At 37.7% G+C, this 18,133-nt stretch overlaps 1 protein-coding gene across 2 annotated transcripts in view; it reads left to right on the plus strand.

The window, feature by feature from the left end:
• LOC102220538 (protocadherin-7-like) overlaps nt 1–10,241 on the plus strand; it is a 57,760-nt gene extending 47,519 nt beyond the window's left edge. Inside the window, exons 5-6 of one of the 2 annotated variants that reach the window (XM_023333846.1) lie at nt 925–1,126; nt 8,757–10,241. In XM_023333846.1, coding sequence (XP_023189614.1) covers nt 925–1,126; nt 8,757–8,800 — 246 coding nt within the window. In that variant the 3' untranslated portion in view covers nt 8,801–10,241. Of the gene's footprint in view, nt 1–924; nt 1,127–5,555 lie in introns of both variants that reach the window. The other variant, XM_014471008.2, reaches the window with a different exon arrangement.
• Nucleotides 10,242–18,133: the final 7,892 nt, after the last annotated feature.

Consider the following 18,133-nt stretch of genomic DNA (forward strand, 5'->3'; position numbering starts at 1 on the left):
CAAATTAAAACACAAAGTAAAATCAATGGAAATAGAACTATTGTTTTTTTATGTTTTTTTGTAAATGATTCAAAAAAAAAAAAAATCATTTTGCTTTATGTAGTAGCAAATGTAACCCGTATATTGTGCAACCATGTCTTTTAAGATATCTCTCATATCAAAATTTCCAGATTTTCCTAATAGATCTGTGGAGTTTCTCCAGGTACTTTGGGCTTTTGAAATACTTTTTTAATCATAAAAACTTCACTTCCTGAGGAAATCAAATGTCACACAGACCTGTAAACTGCAGAGATGAGGTATATGAAGAACTTAACTCTAAAGTGTCGATAACTTAACATGACGTAACTATGGGAGAAAGTTAGAATCCACCTCTCGCTCCCTCACCCATAATATGATTAAGCTTTTACAGATTTATTTATGAATCCCTGAACACCTGAGTCTCAGAAACACAAACAAGGCTTTTTATTAACATCAGCACATTATGCTGCATTAGCTGACCAAAGGGAACTTAAATAGCATCAAAACGCTTATCGTTTATCTGTCTTCACTTACTTCAGTAGAGCACAAAATAAGTGTTTTTGAGAGTGGACTCCATATAATGCAGCTGTCACGATTAGACACCAATCCAGATCAGATGTAAGAATCTTCTGGGCAGGCCAGTGGTTTGTAAACACCAGACATGTCCAGCAGCATTAATCTAAACTGGGATTAAAAGGCATCAGAAAACTTTGATAGACCCCTGTGATTGGTTGATGACTATTACACTGCATTGTAGCTGCTAAACCCATAATCAAGGAGAACATGATCAGATAATCTCAATATGTCTTTGCAGACCCTGCCCAACAGTCTAATCCTCAGATTTAGAATCTCAGATTAGGAATCCTAGATGATTAATCCCATATTGTGTTTGTACGTTGCCTGCAGGGGACCCTTCGCCGGGTGACCTTCTCGGTCGTGAGCCAACCTCAGGACGGTGGTTGCTATGACAGTGGCCTGGAAGACTCAGAGACACCAAGCAGCAAGAGTTCATCAGGACCACGGCTGGGAGCTCTGCCACTTCCTGAAGAAGGCTACGAGCGCACAACGCCGGAGGGCAGCGTGGGGGAGGAGGAGCACGTAGAGAACGGTATACTGGCATTCCGAACATAATTAACCATTCTGCCAAACTAATTCATTGAGCTTAAGATGCTGCCAAACACATTCACTGAAATATTTCCCGTCTCAAGGCTATGTACTTTATGCCAAGAAAGGCTTAGAGATATTTTGATTACACACTCTCTTTCTATCACACACAGAAACAACCCAGAGAAAGACTTTCATTGGAACCTTGACTTGCTGTCAAGGTCCCAGGAGTCTTTATTCTTTCTCTCTTGATGGAAATGTGTTTTACACTATAAAGCAGTTGTCCTTTGTGTGTCTGCAAGCACCGCACATCAGGATTTCTGTGTGAGCAAGGCCTCTGTGTATTATGTGAGGAGATTTTTAGAAAAGCTAATGTGCGGCAGTGTCTTGTGCCAGAGTCTCATCCATGGCCTTAAGCCTCTCTGTCAATGACAAAAAATTCCCTTTGTTCCTTTTTCCACTGCAAGTCTTAAAAAAGCTAGAGCTGTGGCAGCACAGCAAGGTCACCATGCCAATAGTAGCTGACTAATTGTTGGAGGGAGGGGGTTAAGTGTTATTCCACTAAAATCATGTTTTTTTGTGTTTTTTAATCAAAATTCGAATTTCTTTTGGACTGTTTTCTTTTTTTCATGGTCAGAAGAAGACAGGATTCATAAGGCAGAATATGTTGAATATTTAAAATGCCTTTCAGAAGAACCTTTTACAATTTGTCAATCTACAACCTCAAACTTCAATTTTTTTCTAGAGATTGGGGATTTTAGGAGAGTTCAACACAAAATATATTTTTTCTACTATTGAAAACCTGAAAAATGTCCATGCATTGAATTCAGCCCCTCACCACTCATTCACTCTCCCTTTGCCCTGAGTAAACACTCCTTTTACTAAACTGGCCTTTTTCTTCAAATACAGCAGCAAATCTTTTAAGGGTAACTGTCTACTAGGAAATCCAGAAGCTAAATGTTTTCCCCATTCTTTGAATAGCTCAAGGTCAGTCAGATTGCATGTATTCTGCAAAACATCAATTTTCAAGCTTTGCTAAAAAAAACTATTAGGTCAAGACTTTGGCTGGATCATTCTAACTCATGAATGTGCTTTGATCAGAGTCATCCTATTGTGGCTCTGGCTTTATTTTAATGGTTGCTGTGGCGATGGAAGGTGAACCCAGTCTCAAACTTTTTGTAGCTTCTGATATTTTTTATTTTCCCAGGACTGTCGTGTGTTTAATTCCCATTTGTCTGACCGGCTTGTTTGTCCCTGCTTAAAATAACAAGAGGTTGCCACCACCACGTTTGGTGGAAGGGACTACAGGCTGATGTCCAGTGTTTCCAGACATAGGGCTTTAATAGACCACAAAGTTTTGTTTTGGTTTTCACCAGATCTTTCCCTACATATCTGTTCTGCTCACTGCATGAGTTATGTTCAATCCTAAGCAATGTTCTGTTCTTTCAACAATATCCAGCAATGTTTAAAGGTGATTTTTTTTTATTAGGTAACAGAAAAAAGGGCACTTAATATAATGCTGACAACACGTTTCAGACTTTTAATATAAAACCCCTGAAAACCATAAAAAACTTTTATAACCCACTCCACAATTATTCACATGTTTGTGTTGGCCAAGCAAAATAAAATACATTGACAGACGAAATGTTGACTTTGAAGTTCAGAGGGAGTGAATACTTTTGCAAGACACCATGTGCATTTGTTGAAAATTGTCAGTTATATTTAACACTCAGTCAGAGTGCAAAAACTCAATTTAAATATTGTCTCAAACAAAACATGTTTCTTGGCTGGCCTGGAAAAGCCTTGGGAATCTCCTGGAGGAGCAGGCCCAGGGGCCTCAGGCTGCTCAGGCTGCGGCCCCTACAACCTGACCAAGGTTGTCAGGTTAACCAGACGCTCAGATTAACCAGCACTTCTCTTTTACTGTGACCCCAGATAAGCAGTAATGGATCATTGAATGTTTAAATTAATTTAATTGTTTTAAAATGTTTTCCTTGCAGTCTCAATAAAGAACAAATCCCAAGCTATGCAAATCCAATTTATAGTTTGAAAACACATCACAATATGTGTGCATCATTAAAGCTGCTGCCTGGAGAAAAACCAAAAACAGAATTTGATAGCATTTATATCCATTTCTATAGCGATAAGAGTACTGCACATTTTCAGCCAAACCATATAAAACAGCTGTTACTTTAACACAAAATGACAGCCAGTGTCCGTATTATGTGGTGCAATTTAGTAAACCATTGCTAAAATCACCCATAAGTGCTTTGTTTAACTGTTTCTTTCTGTCAGGGATAAACATACGCTCAGATTAACCAGCACTTCTCTTTTACTGTGAAATGAAGTATTGTCCAGCACGTTCTTGCCACTGGAGCCCTTTTAGCTGCAACATTTAACCTCTCTGCTGTGTTTTACCCAATAAAGTGGCTCACAAAAATGAAGTACCAGTTTGCTGCAAGAAGACAAGAGATTGTGTTATTGCATTACGTAATGATAAATATATAGGAGCTCTCCAAATATAGGTGCAGCTGAATCTACGCAGTTAAAGTTGCAATGACTGCACTCTCTCTAGTGAGCGCAGCAGCTCAATAGCATATAGCGGATGGGAGGAAGATAGGAGACCTTTTGTTGCTTACATAATGATGAACCATCCAAATATAACTGAGAATATATAGAAATACAACCACAGTGCCACGTAATTAGCAAGTGTATTCACACTGCGGTGTTGAAAACCTATGTAATAATCAGAATTTATTGGTTTAAAAAATAATGTTTCTGAAATATTTTCATTTTAATTAATAATACCCCTGTTAATGTAAAAAACACCTTTGCTGGAGCATCTTTTTTATTGTCACTAAAACCCATATACTTTAATTCCCGAACGTTCTCCTGAATGGCCCATTCTGCCTTATTTAGCTAGAGTGGCTGGCTAAAAGGATGCCCACTATCTCATGTTTAGTTTCAAGTGTGTTTTATTTAATTACGCGACAAATAAACAACAAAAAACCCCTTCAAAATCAACAATCAGCCGTGAATACCAAATGAGGAAGTTTTGTGTCCGTGTTACTCAGTTTCTTTATACACAATGAGTCTCAAAAGTACACACCCTTTAAAAATTCCTGGTGTAGAAAATGAAACCTTTGCACCTTCAGTGTGACTCATCCTGTGAAACCAACTTGCTTCTTAAGAAAAAAAAAGTCAAATAAAATACTTGCAAGAACCTGGTTGCTGCGATTCTCCAAATCAGTGGGATTGTGAGGACCTCTGTTGTCCACAGACCTCTGAAGGTGACTTCACAGTTTTCTTCTCATATTTTTGAAATATTTTTTTGTTGATTTGGATGTTTGCTTTCATTTGGTCTGATGATGAAAAATAAAATCCCTCTTCATCTTCTGCTTTCTAGCACAACTGAAGGTTTGGGGTTAAACCTGTCTCATATTTGGAACTGCTCATGATTTTATCCACCTTAATAAAAAAACTTCAGAAAAGTAAGCACAGATCATGATGCTGTCCCCACTTTACTTCAGAGTCAGTATGGTGTTTTTCCACCAAAAATGCCTTTTAAGATTGTAGGCCAAACATTTCAGTACGTTTTTCTTGAGACGCTAACACAGTCTTTGACGCAATTTTAGAATACTGTAGTCAGACCTGTATATTTCATTTTGCAGAAATGTTTTCCAGCCCTTCTTCCAGATAAATCAATAATAGTCAAAGTTGGATCAGTTGCATAAAACTAAGAATTAGTTTAAGGGTTTATGCCTTTTTAAAATTGTCCATCTTTTACCCTATTACTCAGTAGGATTATACTGGATGTCACATTAAAAGGTGAAGTGATCTCTCATGAGCTATTTTTTTTTACACCACAGAAGTTTCACATTTTGACACGGGTGTGAAGGACCGCTGTAAAAATGTGTGGTTTAAAAATCCACAACCTTTCCTTCCTTTGAGAAAATCTGCTTCCAGTCACCAGTGTCCTCGTTGATCTTTTATATAGGATGTGGGTTCGCATGGGATTCGAAATGTGTAACCTTCACATTACACGTATAGAAGTGTAGATTTTACCATTCAGAAAGCTGATAATTACATTCCCCAAGGCTCTGATGGTTGCTTTATCTGACCTCACCTTTCACCTTTCATGTAGTGCTGATCGCAGCCGCTTTCTCCCTTTTTTAACATTCCTCAGAAGTCAGCAATTTGCATTCTGCTTAGACAGCATATTTTCTTCCTTTCAGGCTCCCCTCCGTAATAGTCTCAGTCTAATCTTTTTCTTTGTTTTTGTCAGTTGTTTTCTTTTATCTGTTTTTCAGTTGTAAACTCACTTTCTGCAGCAGTTTCCATTTGGTTGTCAACTTGTTTTGTTAATTTGGGTTAGCAAAGGGAAATATTTAATGGGTTTTTTTTACCCATTGTTATCCACTTCCTGTTTCCAGATGCTAGACAGCTTCCAGACGTAGCACTAACTGGAAAGTGCACCAGGGAGTGCGATGAGTTCGGCCACTCTGACACATGCTGGATGCCTGTCCGCCCTTCGCCACGGCAAAGGCAGCGGCACGGTAGCGACCCTCCACGCCTCTCTACCTTTGCTCCAGGTGACGACAACAACAATCTCCGTGGCAACGACCGTGAAAGCGACAGCGAGAGTGCCGGCAGCGCAGGGAGCTCAGAGCCTGGAGTCGTGGTCGGAGGAGAAGGTCAAAGGCTACCCCTAGCCAACGGGGACCCCCTCGGCACCCTGGGCCGTGGAGACCGCAACAGAAACATGGGCGACCACAACCGGAATCTTCTTAACCGCAAAATGACTTCCGCATCCTACGACACGTTCAGCGGTGCGGGCCTTGGGAGGCGCCAGCCTGAGGAGGAGGCAGGCGAGGGCCAAAACCCACCAGAGGTCATACCACTGGCGCGGACTGGAGGGGACTACAAGACAACCTCATGCCTCACGTTGTCACGCCGAGAAGTCTATCTGTAACAACCTGTAGGTGGTGCAATCCTCATGAAACTCCTACATTTGTGTGTTAAAAAAATTAAAAGAGGTTCCAAGCTGCACTGACAAGTCATCGGTGTGGTTGGTCTTCTCAGCCTTTGAAGATGTGAAAAATGACAAATGGATGCTTTCAAAAAGCTAAAATCAAACTGTAACTTCAAGACTCGTACTAACAATTATCAGCACTTAAACTTAAGCAAGTGATTGATCAGGTCTCGGACTGGGAACTCTTTCCAAAAACACTTTTTTTATAACTGCTGAAAGCTACCTAACAGGCAATGACTGTGTGTGTCTACGTGGAGGAAAACAATCTTTTCTTCTGTTTATTTGTTTTTTTTTTACTAAATCCAATGCATGCCTGACCCTTCGACCGTATATGTATTTATGTGAAGAAGCCTATGTGAACTCTGATACTCTAAAAGTCTGGTGCATCTACACAAACTAAAGCTTCATCAGGCCAGAAATGGACTCATCTGGTCTGACCCAGCTGGGAGACAACTGAAGTTTCCTCCTGTGGAAAAAAAAAAATAGACAAGAAGAAAATGTGTTTTCGCAATGACTTGATCTAATTCAAAGTAATCAAACTTTCCTATGCTTTACAGTGCCTTGCAAAAATGTTCATACTCCTTGATCTTTACTCCGTTCTGTTACAACTCCATTCTTATATGTATTTTATTGGATTTTTTTTTTTTTGTGATAATCCATTATTAAGTAGCAGGTAAATGTAAAGTAGAAGGATTGATATACAATTTCAAAAATATAAATCTGATCAGACGTTTTGGTCTACTTTAAAACACTCCATCTTCCTGAACACACCATTATGGAAGCATCTTGCTGTGGGATGCGTCTCTTCAGCAGAAACAGAGAAACTGGCCATAGCTGATAAAAATGGGTTGAGCTGATAGAGTGAAATCCAGGAAGAAAACCTGTTATAGGTTGGAGGACATTGAGTTTGGTGCTGAGGTTCACTTTCAAGTATAAAACCACAAATCTAAGCAGACAATCAGAGTTACAATGGAATAGTTTTGACCAAACCATATTCCTATGCAGTCTGGGAAAAACGAGTTTTACTATTGTTGCCACATCTGAGTAAAATGATAATTAAGTTCAGCTAATTGAAGTTTCTCCAGATGAAAAAGAATGAATTCGCCATTTGCCGTACTTCTAAGTAAGAACTGAGGCCAGTCAATGTCTAGACATAAATCCAATAGAGAATCTGCAAAAACGGCTTTTCACATCAATACCAGAACATTCTGCTAACAGTGAATACCACACAGACGGACTAATAAGGTGACATTTGAAATCAATTGTTTGCACTAGATTTTATTTAGGGGCATTAGAATAACGGTTTCTACAAATGCGACAGTTTTAGATTTTTATATGTAAAACATGTTGAAAACCACATACATATTATTCTCCTTCTGATTCACACCTATGCATTACTTTTGGTTGGTCTATAACATAAGATCTTAAAAGAACCTATTGAGGTTTGAGGTTGTAAGGTGATAAAATGTGGAAAGGTCCAGTGAGTATGAATAGGTTTGTTATGCACTGTAACTAAATGTATCATAACAGAGGTGAGGGGTATTAACCAGCCCCCTGAGATTCTTATAGTGTGAGCAGAAAATCAGAGCAAGACAAGACTTTTTTTATACAGCGATCAAATGTAACTACTCACAGTACATGGTTCTCATTGCGTGTTTCTAGTGCCAGAGTATTCTGCCACGTGTGAAGACGTATGTTTATGATTTTCCCTTCACTCCCACTCTGTATGTATATAGTGTATGTGTGCATTTGATCAAGCAGCAGTGTTCTCTTTCTGCTGCTCTCCGTAGTTTCAGAGTAGACATAGGTGCCAACTTCATTTTGCATCTACACATACACACACATATTTATATATGAATATATATACACATGCAAGCATGCAGTTGCAAACACATAGTGTACACACATTAGCATGTACTCTCAAGCTCATGCAGAGCATTTGTAGAGCTCACATAGGGTGAAAAGTTTTAAGGTAAAGTCTATAATAACCTGCATTCACTTCCATGCAGTAAAATCATGTAAGAGACACAAACGTACACAAATCAAGATCATTCGAAAGAAACAAACTGAGATTTTGTGAAACGCTCAGTTCATGTGTGTTTGTGCTTTCCTCCACGTCTTTTTTCTTTTTCCTATGCTTTGCCTCATCAAACTAGCTGTAGCGTTTTGCCTGCTCCTCTCCAGCCAGTATTTAAACATGAAACGTATTTAAATAATTACCCATCTCTCTCTTTCTCTGACTGATGCGCAAGCCAAGATTAAAGAGAATTCCAATGGCATCTACTCTTAAAGTAACTTTAGAAACCGTTGGAGTTAGCGATATTCCGCATAGTGTAAGTAGGACTCATGTAAAAGAACCACGTCTCTGCAATTCCTGTAAGGTATATTAAGGAAAGCAAAAGAAACTGCATGACAGAAAATATTTCTTTTTCTTTTTTTTTTTTTAAGAAAAAGTTTGTGCTTATTATTTTTTTGGCAGCACGACTGTTTGAATACATCTGTGCTAAATGACTGCGCTTACAAAGGGGGTAGTGGAGATAATGATGGCGGATGGAGGGACTGAGCTGCAGTTGGGTAAATTTGTTTGGGCCTTTTCTCTCAGTGTTTTCAGAGTTGAGAGGAAGGGTGTGCCAGAGGGTGGAATGAGCATGTTGTGCGGCGGGAGAGCGAAGTTCTGACCTGAACACGCCCATGCTGCTGTGCCAATAACAGACTCCTTCATGTCCCGGCCTACCCGTCATCTACTGCGGCAGCCTCTCCGACACACTCGGCTGCGTAGTACAGAGGAGTGGGTGTGGATCGAGGCCAACGCTTCTTAATTCCCATCATCGGAGCGTGTGTGCGTGTCGGCGTGTGTGTGTGTGTGTGTGTGGCTCCATGGCGTGATAGGGATAATAGGGTTAGGTCGTCCCTGTGGTCTTAATGAGTTTCCTTTCTCCTCTCCTCTCCTCCCTCGATCTACACTGATCTCATTAATGTCTGAATGGGCGAATGTAACTCTGGTGGAAACTGCCAGTAAGTCTGTCTCCTATGTTTTTTTATCTGGTTGTTTTGGATCAGACTAGACAACGAGACAAGATTAAAAAATGAACAGCAGCAAACTCAGGTGTGCAAAGACATCTTACCTTTTTAAGAGGGATTTTAGATGTTCTACTTAAGCTCCTTGTAAAATTGTATATACTTCAGACTTTACTACTCTGTGCACAATCTGGAGTTTTGAGCCCAATGACGTACCTATTTAATCCCCAGCCTTCATTACCTCCAACACCCCCCGCCTCCAGTATTGCTGATTTAAAGAGCTCTGTTCTTGATGGACTGCGCTAAAGAAGAACCAAAAAAAATGTGAAAGCTTTGGAGACTCTGTTTGTAGAGACTTTACATTGCAAAGTGGACTCCTGGAACGAGGTGTACGAGGGTCCCTACTGCAAAGTAAAACACTCGGGATACCTTTTAAGAAAAGAAAAAAAACAGGAGTTGTCTAAGAAGCGCTTTTGTCTTCAGACTACTGTTTTGTGGCAGTTACATGATGATACTTTTCAAACCCCATCCGATCTGGATTTCACAAAACTTGCTGTATATATGGAACTGTGTGGGTGTGTCCATTTTTTTTTATACTGCACGTTTAAACCTGAATATGTTTTAGACTACTGGAAAACACAGAGGAAAAACAGAGCGGACTCAGATCTGTTATCCACAAGCAAAGACTTTTATAAAAACTCTTTTATCTTGTCTTCTCTTGCTGTTTTATCCTCGCCTTGTACAGAAAACCTACACTGTAGAAAGACTGTCTGGAAACCCCTAAGAGAAGATGGCATGCTTAAGGTTCAAATCTGCACTCGAAAAAAAGAAAAAAAAATCAGATGAAAAACTGTTTTTCTTTTCTTTTTCATTGTTTTCTCATCTTAGGGGACTGTCTCATTTTTTGCTTTTTTTGACTGCTCCCTTCCTGTAAGTACATAATGAACTAATTGCATTTGCTATGATGATTAAGAAGAAGAGGAGGAGGAGGAGGAGCAAATTAATGGTTTGGTAATGAAGATGAATCATGTACAAGTTTGACTTTCGCATTAAAAATTTCAAACACTCATTTGGCTTATAGCTCTCTTACTCTTTTTTTTCTTTCTTTTATTTTTTTAGATGCTGTCAGTCAATCAGTTTTGCATTTTAATGAATACAATGAGAGAGTTGCTTCAAGACAAATCAGATCTTGAGTCACTGACTTAGACTGGAGTCTCAAATAAGATGCAAAGAAAAAAAAAGTCAGGCATATCTGCCTTTTGTTTCAGTGATGTTGGAAGACCGTGCCTAAAGGAAACGGGGCTTCAATATCACCTTATTATTCATCTCACATTACAGTGTACACAATTTGATCAACAGAAATGGCATACTGAAATAGATCTTTTAGACATATTGGAAAATTTCATCTTACATGTGCTACAGATCCAATGCGGGTGTAACCCAATAACATTACTAAATCTTAGTATGCAAGCGCTTCCCTCACTTTGGTGTGCAGGATTCTAGAAACTGAAGGTAGAACTCATTGGATGGCCTAGTTTTTTTTATTAATTCAGCGAACAATTATCTAATCTTTTAGGGGCATTGGAAATTCCTTTTCGGATGATCAGATCAGTTGATCTTTAAGTCCTTTCTGCCTAATTTTATTTACGTTTATTTAAAAGCATTTGTGGTTTTGCTCTCTCATGGGTTCTAAGCTGAGTTGAGCTCGTTGATTTGAATGTTCAAGGAACAAAATATATAAATGTTAGCTCAATATCTAAATTAGTTAAACTGGGCTTATTTAGTGCCCTGTTCACTTTATGGCAAAGGTATTTCAACATGATTAGTTGATGAATATTTATCAACGGGCATTGGAGTTAAACATACACCACATTTGCTGAATGGTGGTTTGAAGTGAATAAGCAGCATGAGTCTACCGTAGGTTAAAAATGATGGGGAAAACAACAATACACCCTCCAATGACAAAGCCACACAATTCCACCCTTCATCCCAAGACCACAGGCGGTTTTCAAAACAGGAGTAAATCAAAAGAAAAACATATATCATCAGAGACTTCACACAACTTGATGTTCCACTTAATCAGCTTAATTATCTTGCTTGTACCCATTTAGCATGTGTTTCTCAAAATAAAATACAGTCACAAGATAGGAAGCAGCAGCTTTAGATGTGCACTCCAGAAACTCATCTAGAACTCAACATCTGGGGCTCAAGATTCATATACAAACTTTACGTGGCGTAATCAACTGTGACAGTTAGCCGGTATTTGTAGATGATGTGAGTAAATGATTAATGTTTTCTCCTCTGACTCTGTAAATGCTGGTTTTGTGGGTAAAGTCATGCACAGTTGGGTACGTTTGGGATTCTCTTTGATGTTTTTCAAAAGCAAAACGAATTTAAGGTTGATTCTAAGTTCCTTACATTTCTGTGTTTTCTGTGCTACCTTTGAGCAAACATTTAAGCTGAGTCAAGGCATGGCTTTGACAGAGACCTGCATCTTTTCCACTCAAATGATCAGTTTAATATACAAACCAGAAATATTCAAGAGGCTGGTGATTACAATATGTGTCTATAACTGAATCTTTTAATACATGACTTTCACTTCTAATAAAGAACTAACAGAAATACAGAGCTGGTTCTTCATGATACAAAAACTGCCTGATAATTAATTCAGACATTGTGCATTAACAGGTGTGCACTCTTACTATTAGTTTTCTTTTAATGTGTATGTATTTTTTATTTTAATAGGGTACATGTTTATTAATTATTTATTAATAAATTATAAAACAATTTTCCGTTGTGCATAGCAGATTGTTTATACATATGGAATTGAAATTTCTGAAAAATATATTGATTTTGAAAGAGTCATTGTTAAATTAGGTTTTGAACTTATAACCTAAAGTATGTCTATGTTCTATGACAAGACAGCAAAGCATCTGATGTGAAAATACAAAGTTGTGTCATCAGAGACTTGAAGCTTGGCTTGGACTTGAAGAAAAGCACTTGTGAACATCGCTGCCCCAAGAAATATAATATCTACTTCAACCATCAGATGCAAGTGGGACCATCAGTGTGGTTGTGTACTTCAATCTAAAAACAAATTCACATTACATGTAGCCAATTTGCATCTGCACATGAAGGTCATTTGAAATAACTAAGACTCGAGTCAGTCTTAGTCATCTTTTTCAGGGTCGTCAAGAGGCCAAGTAAAATTTCTGATCAGTTAAGAACTGATACATTCTGCAGCACGACTCTTTATTTTAATGTAGATCTGTGATGTAATTCTGCAGCACACTGACATATCTGGGATAGAGTACTGAGATGTGGCGCTGTTCATCATTTTTAATCTTTGAAAGGTGAATATTCCTAAACTTGATGCTGCTCTGTGAAAAGTTTTCAAATGTAGAAGCAATTTGGACTTAAGACTTATCTTACAAAACGATTCACAGGTGTTAACAGCTGCAAAGATTACTGTGAAGGACTCTGAAATGTCAAAAAAATGGAAGAAAAAAAAAATCCCGCAAGGTGTATTCTGTTTTTGCAAATATGCAATACTGACCCCATCTGGTCATAGCTGATATATCTCTATTATTATATTCCTCATTTTTGTTTCACCCTCCGATAGTGGGCAGGAATACTGCTATTACAATGAGACAAGAAAATTAGCTAAAATTAGTTCTTTATCTGCAATAAGAGAATTACATTGTTGTTCATGCCACATTCTTGTGTTGATACAATTGTAAACACTGTGGAGTCACGTTACTGTTCAGGTTGGAGATGGATTTTGTGTCCAGGTTTTGGTATGAAATGTGCGAATCAACTCCAGAACTAAAGAGTTTGTGACAAAGCTGGTAGCAGAGTGTCCTTATTCACAGTGAGAAATGAAAATAAAAAATGTGATGTGTTTTTTATATGGCACATGTAAATAACTTTAATTGGATTTACATGCTAATTGTCAAGCTTTAAAATTTGGCAAGAAGATTCATATTTCTTCTTCAGAATCCTAAAAAGTCCATGTCTTGGCTTATTTCTTAGATTTGGAGTTCTTTGAAAATACTTCATGTTTAATGTAGATATTGACAAGTTTAAGTAAAATGTGATTTTCTCTTGGCTGACCAATAAAGGTTGATCAGGAAATGACCTTAGGTCAGATTAGCTCCACATGAATGACCTGCTCTTCTGCTGTCTTTGACATTTTATTTTATTTTATTTTACAACATATGTTTATTGGTTATTTCTGCATTTTAATACAGACAAACAAGCAAAAAAGAAAGAGGCAGGACAAAATGCCATACAGTGACATCAACATTGACATTAACATTACCCCAGCTCAAAAAAAAAAGAAAATAAAAATAAAAAAAGGAAGACACATTAATGCAATATACTTATGTAAGGCTACGTGAAAAAATAGCAGAATTATCCAGACCAGTATACAGTATAAAGGGATCCCAAATATTATGAAATATATTTTCTCTATTGTGTAATCTACTAGTTTGAAAGTCTACTACACATATTTAAGGACAGTCCATCGCCATTGTGTTTAGGATGGAACTGTTATCCAGTTCAAGAGGACACATTTCCTGGCACAGAATGTAAGCAACCTGTACATGTGTTTTTCACAGTTCTTAAGGCTGTTGTTCGTCTCTCCCAGTAACATATACATTGGATTACACTCAGTGCTAATGGAAACATTTTGTCCAACTTTTCCTTTGTACTGAACCAGAATTGGTTAATTTTCCTTCAGGACCAAAGACAGTGAGTTAGAATTTTTGATATTTGACATTTTAAAGAAATGGGCCTTAATGCCCCCCCCCCCCCACACACACACATGTATATACATATATATATATATATATATATACCAAGCGACTGCAACATCAGGAAAAAGGAGCACGAGAAACTAGAGAAATACCAGGGCCTCAGGGAGGAACTGGAGAGGACCTGGAAGGTGAAGACCACAGTGGTGCCTGTGGTCATCGGGGCCCTCGGGGCAGTCACCCCCAAACTGGACCAATGGCTGCAACAGATCCCAGGAACAACATCAGACATCTCACTCCAGAAATGTGCAGTCCTTGGCACAGCCAAGATACTGCGCAGAACCCTCAAGCTCCCAGGCCTCTGGTAGAGGACCCGAGCTCAGAGGATAAGAACCACCCGCGGTGGGTGAGAAGGGAATTTTTTATATAGATAGATAGATAGATAGATAGATAGATAGATAGATAGATAGATAGATAGATAGATAGATAGATAGATAGATAGATAGATAGATAGATAGATAGATAGATAGATAGATAGATAGATAGATAGATAGATAGATAGATAGATAGATAGATAGATAGATAGATAGATAGATAGATAGATAGATAGATAGATAGATAGATAGATAGATAGATAGATAGATAGATAGATAGATAGATAGATATACATATATATATATACACCTATACGTTAGGTGGATTTCCTAATTGAAATCCACCTAATGTGAACTTTATGCAATTGATTTGAAAACTACATTTAATGTGGAGAAACAGTAGCTTTTCTTTGATTTCCCCACTGATGACAGAACCAGTCAGCCTATATCTGAGACTGAGTCCAACCACCCTCCCAATGAGGGATTGCAATCTATCGGTCATGATCCCTGTCGCAGGGCAATAGGTGAGGGTTGGAGTGTAGCCAGACTGGTACATTGAGAGCTTTGCATTTGCATCATAAAGACATAAGGATTCCTTAGCATTGAGAAACAAAGATGTCAGCTATTTTTAACCATGGGTTAAACTGAAGAGGTGTTCTCAGCTGATGGGCATTTTATTGATTTTATAAACCTAATGTGATGTTACCAAGGCTCCTGATAAAATATACCCTGGGTGTTAATCTACACATACACTGTCCAGTATATCAAATGGTCTGTCGGAAGCAGCTCTCAACATGTTTAGCAGGCTTTTTTTTTATATGAGTGACAAAAGTCTTAAGTGGATTGCCTTTGAAAAGAAAACCTTGGCCTGATGGCTCAGAAATAAAAAGATGTTCTCTTGTGTTGCATTGAAATTTTCTCCTCTAATTCTTTTTGTGTTATCTGAATAGAGAAAATTACTGCAGCTTTCTGGTCAGTTAACATCTGCAGTGGCAATTTTGAAAGACCAAAAGAGTGAATTGGAGGCACTGCAGCCAAGCATAAAGCCTGCTGAATAAAAGATTCTGTCAGTGCTGTGTTCCTCTGTTCAGGAAAGACTCGTAGCAGAGCTGTAAACACTCTCTCTCTCACGAACAAGCCATGACAGATGATATGAGAGTTGATCCTCCATGTGTTCCTCCACAGCTCTTCATTTATGTCTTTTCATCTTTTCCTGGTTAAATCAGTTGGGGCTCATCAGAGCTGTGCTATCACTACGCACGATGCAGTAGCAGAAAATAAAACGTACACAACTTGAATTTGCATAAATGTATATCCAGTCGATGTTTTTGTGTGATTGCTTAATTGCTTATTTTTTTAATCTAATAGTCTTCAGTAAAGCTTATAAACATTTCCAGTGAATACTAAATTTCCACTCTCTGGGACAATAACGGCTTATTCTATTCTATTCTATTCTATTCTATTCTATTCTATTCTATTCTATTCTATTCTATTCTATTCTATTCTATTCTATTCCACGTTATCTCATTAACTCTTACCAGCTCCTTTGTCCAAAAGGACGTCTTTAATCATTCATTCAACAGCATATTTTTTTTATCACTTTTCCATAAAGGCCAAATTGATTGTGGTTTTGAACAAAAAAAAAAAGATTTCTTAAAATTGTTTACTATTCTTAATGAACTTAGCATTTTCCTGCACCGTATGCTATATGGTGCCAATGTATGAAAATGACATTGACCTTGTTGGATTGGCTTGATTTATTTATTTATTCATTTACTATTTTATTTGTGTACTACGTCACTGAAACATTTTCACAGCCCTTAGGTGTCCTTCATGTCAGATTTAACACTCAGGAACAGAAACCAGGATTTGTTGCTGTCTGTTTGTTTGCTGAGATAATTTGGCATTTTAAGCTCACTAAGTCAATGGACGTGCCTGCATTGAACCTGAATGGATTCTGATTTCATTGAATTTGACAATAAGAATCTGGAGTAAATGGGAAGGCATTAGACTGAAGAGGATTTAATTTGACTAATAATTGTGTTTGAATTGGACCTGTTTACTTTCTCTGCACAATTGTTCAGGATGACTTTTGTGTTGAATTAATTTAAAGAGAAAGCTAATGAAAACAGAGCAAATAAATAAAACATTCATTTGAAAAATAAAATCAGTTTTCTTCTGCCGGAGTAGTTGTTCCAGTAAATAGTATAAAGTTGATCCAAATGGGACTTCTGTTTTCTGACAAAGCTCAATGGGGACACCATCTGGATGAGATAGGATGTTCCAACTTGGAAGATCTGTAAAGTCTTTTACGTTTGCATTTTTTGATTGGAAATACTCTTTGTCTTATAAGTCAAATAAGTTCAAAGTAATTGTAAAACTAAGTGAATTATTACAACTCTTCAAATTCTTTAAGATATGTAACATAAAAATCTGTATAGGTGATATAAAGCCGCAGACAAAAAGCCAATCTGCACCATCCTTAGACGCAAATCCATTGAGAGACACTAAATATATGATCTAACTGAGCAACAGATAGAAATATAGTTTCAATCATATTACTAGTTTTTGGATGGTTAATACTCATAGTTTGTTAAATTCGGAAGAGAAATAATTTTATTTCTAGCATATAACTAGAAGCTGCTCAGATGTGCACAGATGCCCAAGTTGATGACATGACTGGGAAGAAAACAGCACAACAAACTCTATGATTTACCAGTAGGCAGTCATCCACCTGTTCTGTTTTTTTTTAAGCAGCATTTTTTCTGTGTTTCAAAGGATAAAAAGGGCATTCTATTATTAATATGGCATTCTCTCCCTCTTCTCTTGGAAACATTATTCCTCTACACAATGTTGTTTCATGTTCTGCTGCAATAAGACGACGCACATAATTTCACCTCAAAAGCTCCATATTGTTTTGTTTTTTTTATTTGCTCTCGGAGCAGATGGCGGGATGCAGATCTCTGCTGCTGCCTGTGGTGGTGGTGATGATGTAGTCAGTTCATCTGCACCAGAAACCAGGAAAGAGCTTTTCCCATACAGTACAAAGGGAAAGTTAGGAAGAAATACACACCTAGTAATTACATCTTATATCATACAATAGTCTCAATAGAAAAAAATTGGAAACCTGACCATGCTTACCATATCTACAAATATGTTTTATATCTCAAGTCCATTGCACTTAAAGGTATAAATATACTTTGCTCACATAATCACCACCAACATTTTCTGTTCGAAATGCATATTTCCCTGTAAAGTCTATGAATTTAAACAGCCAGATCAAATAAATTGCTACACTGTTTGCAGAAATTCATGTGATTCCTTACATTTTTCAACATACAGTGAATGGCAAAAGTTTTCATAAACCTAAAACTTTCTCACATTTTGTCATGTTAGAGTGGATGAATGTAAAGTAACGCCTAGTAAGTGGAAGCAAAATAATTACTTTCAAGTAGGGTGAATGATTTAACAATTCTGTTTCATTCTTTAGTTCCTTATTACAAGCACCTGAATGTTTAGGTTTAAATCATTGGGCAAGAAATGGGTAAGGAATAGTTTAATAAAATCTGAACTGATTTGCATAAGATGACACAGAAAGTTTAAATATAAGGAGAAATAAGTTAGTTTTCACGGAAAACAAAAAGCAAAGTAAAAAGCTGAATGTGAAAATGGCTGAGTCGACGTTGAATGAACTACATTCATTAAACACTAGAAGTGCTCGGTCTACTATTCCACCCACTTCTCTTGTTCATTTCCTGATTTATTCATTCCATTGGTTTCAATCGCTCTCCTTTCTCGCTCTCTTCAGTGAGCAGTTTAGATTTGAAAACAGA

Source organism: Xiphophorus maculatus, chromosome 5 (assembly GCF_002775205.1).
Source record: "Xiphophorus maculatus strain JP 163 A chromosome 5, X_maculatus-5.0-male, whole genome shotgun sequence".
Taxonomy (NCBI): Eukaryota; Metazoa; Chordata; class Actinopteri; order Cyprinodontiformes; family Poeciliidae; genus Xiphophorus; species Xiphophorus maculatus.